At 48.1% G+C, this 3,529-nt stretch overlaps 1 protein-coding gene across 1 annotated transcript; it reads left to right on the forward strand.

Annotated features, from left to right (window-relative positions):
- Positions 1-709: 709 nt before the first annotated feature.
- Positions 710-3,529, forward strand: Rps9 (ribosomal protein S9). The gene is made up of 4 exons (XM_029531865.1): positions 710-838; positions 1,033-1,155; positions 2,141-2,327; positions 3,285-3,529. The coding sequence occupies exons 1-4, from the start codon at positions 742-744 to the stop codon at positions 3,460-3,462; spliced, it is 585 nt and encodes a 194-aa protein (XP_029387725.1). The 5' UTR covers positions 710-741; the 3' UTR covers positions 3,463-3,529.

A 3,529-nucleotide genomic window follows, 5' to 3' on the forward strand; every position in this document is an offset into this window, starting at 1 on the left:
ATAAGTAGATAAGTAGATTAGGAGAGACTTGCCTATAGGCCAAGATGATGGAGGAATTTTCTTTTCTTTTTTTTTTTTTTTTTTTTTAAGGATTTATTTTATTTATATGACTACACTGTTGCTGTCTTCAGACACACCAGAAGAGGGCATCAGATCCCATTACGGATGGTTGTGAGCCACCATGTGGTTGTTGGGAATTGAACTCAGGACCTTTGGAAGAGCAGCCAAGATGTCACCATAGCCCTTCAATCGCCTAACCACGTCACTGGTCGGTCAGCCCAGCGAAGCGCCGCTCTTGCCCGCCCGCTCGTCTCTATTGCTTTCCTGCTTCTGATTGGCGTAGCCGCGAGCGGTGCGTGATGACGTCACTGCGAGGCGACGTTGCTATAAGACGGCGGTCCAGCCGGCTCGTCTCTCTTTGTCTCGGGCCTGAGTTTGCAGGTGAGCGCTCTGGTTGTTGTTGAATTCGCCTCCTAGGGGTTGGTGTAAGGTAACGGAGCCATCCGAATGTTCGCGAGCACGCTGAGTAAGAGGGCGGGGAGAAGGTGGCTGGAAGTTACTACAACACGGTTGTGGAGTAATCCCGTTTTCAAGTTTTCTAAGGAGGCTTTCCCAAGAGCCGAGTTGGTGTCGCTGCGTCCCTAGCGGGGGTTTGCTGCACATGCGCCGCAAGGTTATATAGTTTTTTTTTAAAAAAACGATCCTTTACTGCGCAGGCGCAGCGGGCCTAGCGAGGTCAACATGCAAGTCGCCAGAAGCTGGGTTTGTCGCAAAACCTATGTGACCCCACGGAGACCCTTCGAGAAATCGCGTCTCGACCAGGAGTTAAAGTTGATTGGTGAGTGGCCAAAGTAGGGATTTCGGATTGCGGATCGGGGAAGAGTTAGGTAGCCACGATGCCTGTCTCCCACGTGCTCGTTCTGGAGAATCCTATGTGGCGTCAGATCCACAGAGGTTTAGATTAGTGTTCTCTAGTCGCCATGCAAATGTAGTAACCCCGGCTCTGGACTGTGTTCTCCCAACCACGTGCAGGAGAGTATGGACTCCGGAACAAACGTGAGGTGTGGAGGGTCAAGTTCACTCTGGCCAAGATCCGGAAGGCGGCCCGGGAGCTGTTGACGCTGGACGAGAAGGATCCTCGGCGTCTGTTTGAAGGTGTGTATGAGCCTATTTTCGAAAGCAGTGGTGGTTGCTGAGTTTTTAGGGCGGGGGAGGTATATGAACAAGTTGGGCTAGTGGGGATGGAGACGTGGTCTTGGTGTAGATTGGCCTGGAACGCAAATGTAAGTCAGTCTGGCCATAAATTGCCAGAAATCCAGAAGTGCTGGGTATGTGCCACAAGGATTCTTTATTATTATTGGTTATTTTATTTACATTTCAAATGTTATTCCTTTTCCCCGTTTCCCTTCTGCAAACCCCCTATCACACCACAAGGATTCTTTTTATTTGAGTTGTTTCCTAGAAATCTAGTTCTGTCTGCATTGGACAAATGGAGGTCAAAGAAGTTTTAACAGGAGTTTCACCTCCGCTTTTTCTGTCTTATTACTGTGTGTTTTATTTAGTTTTAGGTGGTATAAGTGTAATATGTAATCTTTCTACCTGGGGACATATTTTTGCATCTGCATGTGGGTAGCGTTTATAGAATGATCACGATTGAGCCTATATTTTAGGGTTCTGGAAGATGGACGATGTCTTTTTGTATTTTGATTCTCCATACTTAGGGTTTCTTACTAGGTGACTGGGCCTACACACAGTTCATTTAACTCCTGGCAGAATAGTCTGAGGAATGAATGTGGGCTGTTAGTGTATATATTGTTGGCCTTATGGTCCTGTGTAGTTCAGATTACCTTTGAGCTGTTATCCCAGGTACTGTGATTCATGTGAAGATGAAACTTGTTTTTAAAGTTGAACATTAGAGCTCTTAATCTAAAGGCTGGATGAAAAACTGTAAGCCCGTGGGGTGCCTGTTGGTGAAAGGGTGGCCCAGTAGCCATGTCAGGGTCTCAAGTCTAGGGCTCTTGGAAGAAAAGTTAATAGGCACCAGAGCTGCCTACAGAAATGAAAGCTGTAGTCATCTACCTTAAGAGACTGAGGAAGTCTGAGGTCAGGCCTCATTTGGCTGCTACTCCCACCATCACAGGCAATGCTCTACTGAGGCGACTTGTTCGCATTGGGGTGCTGGATGAGGGCAAGATGAAGCTGGATTACATCCTGGGCCTGAAGATTGAGGATTTCTTGGAGAGACGGCTGCAGACCCAGGTCTTTAAGCTGGGCCTGGCCAAATCTATTCACCATGCCCGCGTGCTCATCCGCCAACGTCACATCAGGTGAGCTGCGGCTGGGTCTGTGAATCTTGCTTCATTTCCCTGTTTGTGCTGTTGGCTTCCTTTGCTAAGCTGCCATCCCTGTCTCCTGTGCAGCCCTTGGAGCTGACAGATGTGAGCTTACCCTAGAGGGCTCAGAAGCCTGCCCTGCACACAGCTTATGGGGGCTGGGGACAGCCTTGTTTCCCCATAGCCCAGCGCAAGGGTCACTGCGGCTCAGCCGTACACCTTGTGAAGGTGTCTGCCAGGCATGCAAGCAAGCAGCTGGACAGGCAACAACAGCTCTTGGTCCCCTGGAGGGAGAGGATTGTTTGGAGTCAGTGTTGAGGTGACAAAACAGTCTGCAGGTACAATCTAGACATTCGCTCATTGCTGTATTCCTACTTGTTTTTTTTTTTTAAAGATTTATTTATTTATTATGTAAGTACACTGTAGCTGTCTTCAGACACTCCAGAAGAGGGCGTCAGATCTTGTTACAGATGGTTATGAGCCACCATGTGGTTGCTGGGATTTGAACTCTGGGCCTTCAGAAGAGCAGTCGGGTGCTCTTACCCACTGAGCCATCTCACCAGCCCGTATTCCTACTTGTTAATTTGCCAGTTGAATGCACCTGTCTGAAGTGACTAATGCTAAGACTGGGGTAAATGGAAATTGTATGCTCATTAATCCTTCTGTAAATGAGGACCAATCATGACAGCTATACAGAGTGAAGTCTCAGATGTCTTCCTCACCAGCTTTTGTTTATGGGCAGAGATGTAGTCTTGTCTGGGGTGGTTTGAGGCCACATGGCATTACAATATGGACAGGAAGCAAATCAAAGCATTAGTATGGGCACTCTGTTTTCTTTCCAAGTTACTGAGTCTGAGGTCAGGAGTACCCGTGAGCCTGCAGTCAAAGGACAGGACCAAATGATTCAGCCTCTCTCTCACTTTGTCCCTTTATCCTGTTCTTCCTGTTCAGGGTCCGAAAGCAGGTGGTAAACATCCCATCCTTCATTGTTCGCCTGGACTCTCAGAAGCACATTGACTTCTCCCTGCGGTCTCCTTATGGTGGTGGCCGCCCAGGCCGAGTGAAGAGGAAGAATGCCAAGAAAGGCCAGGGTGGTGCTGGAGCTGGCGATGATGAGGAAGAGGATTAATTGATTCTTTGCTGCACTGGAGGATTGTCTAGTTTTCCAGCTGAAAATAAAGAATTGATACTTGGTT

Source organism: Mus pahari, chromosome 19 (assembly GCF_900095145.1).
Source record: "Mus pahari chromosome 19, PAHARI_EIJ_v1.1, whole genome shotgun sequence".
NCBI classification, from domain to species: Eukaryota; Metazoa; Chordata; class Mammalia; order Rodentia; family Muridae; genus Mus; species Mus pahari.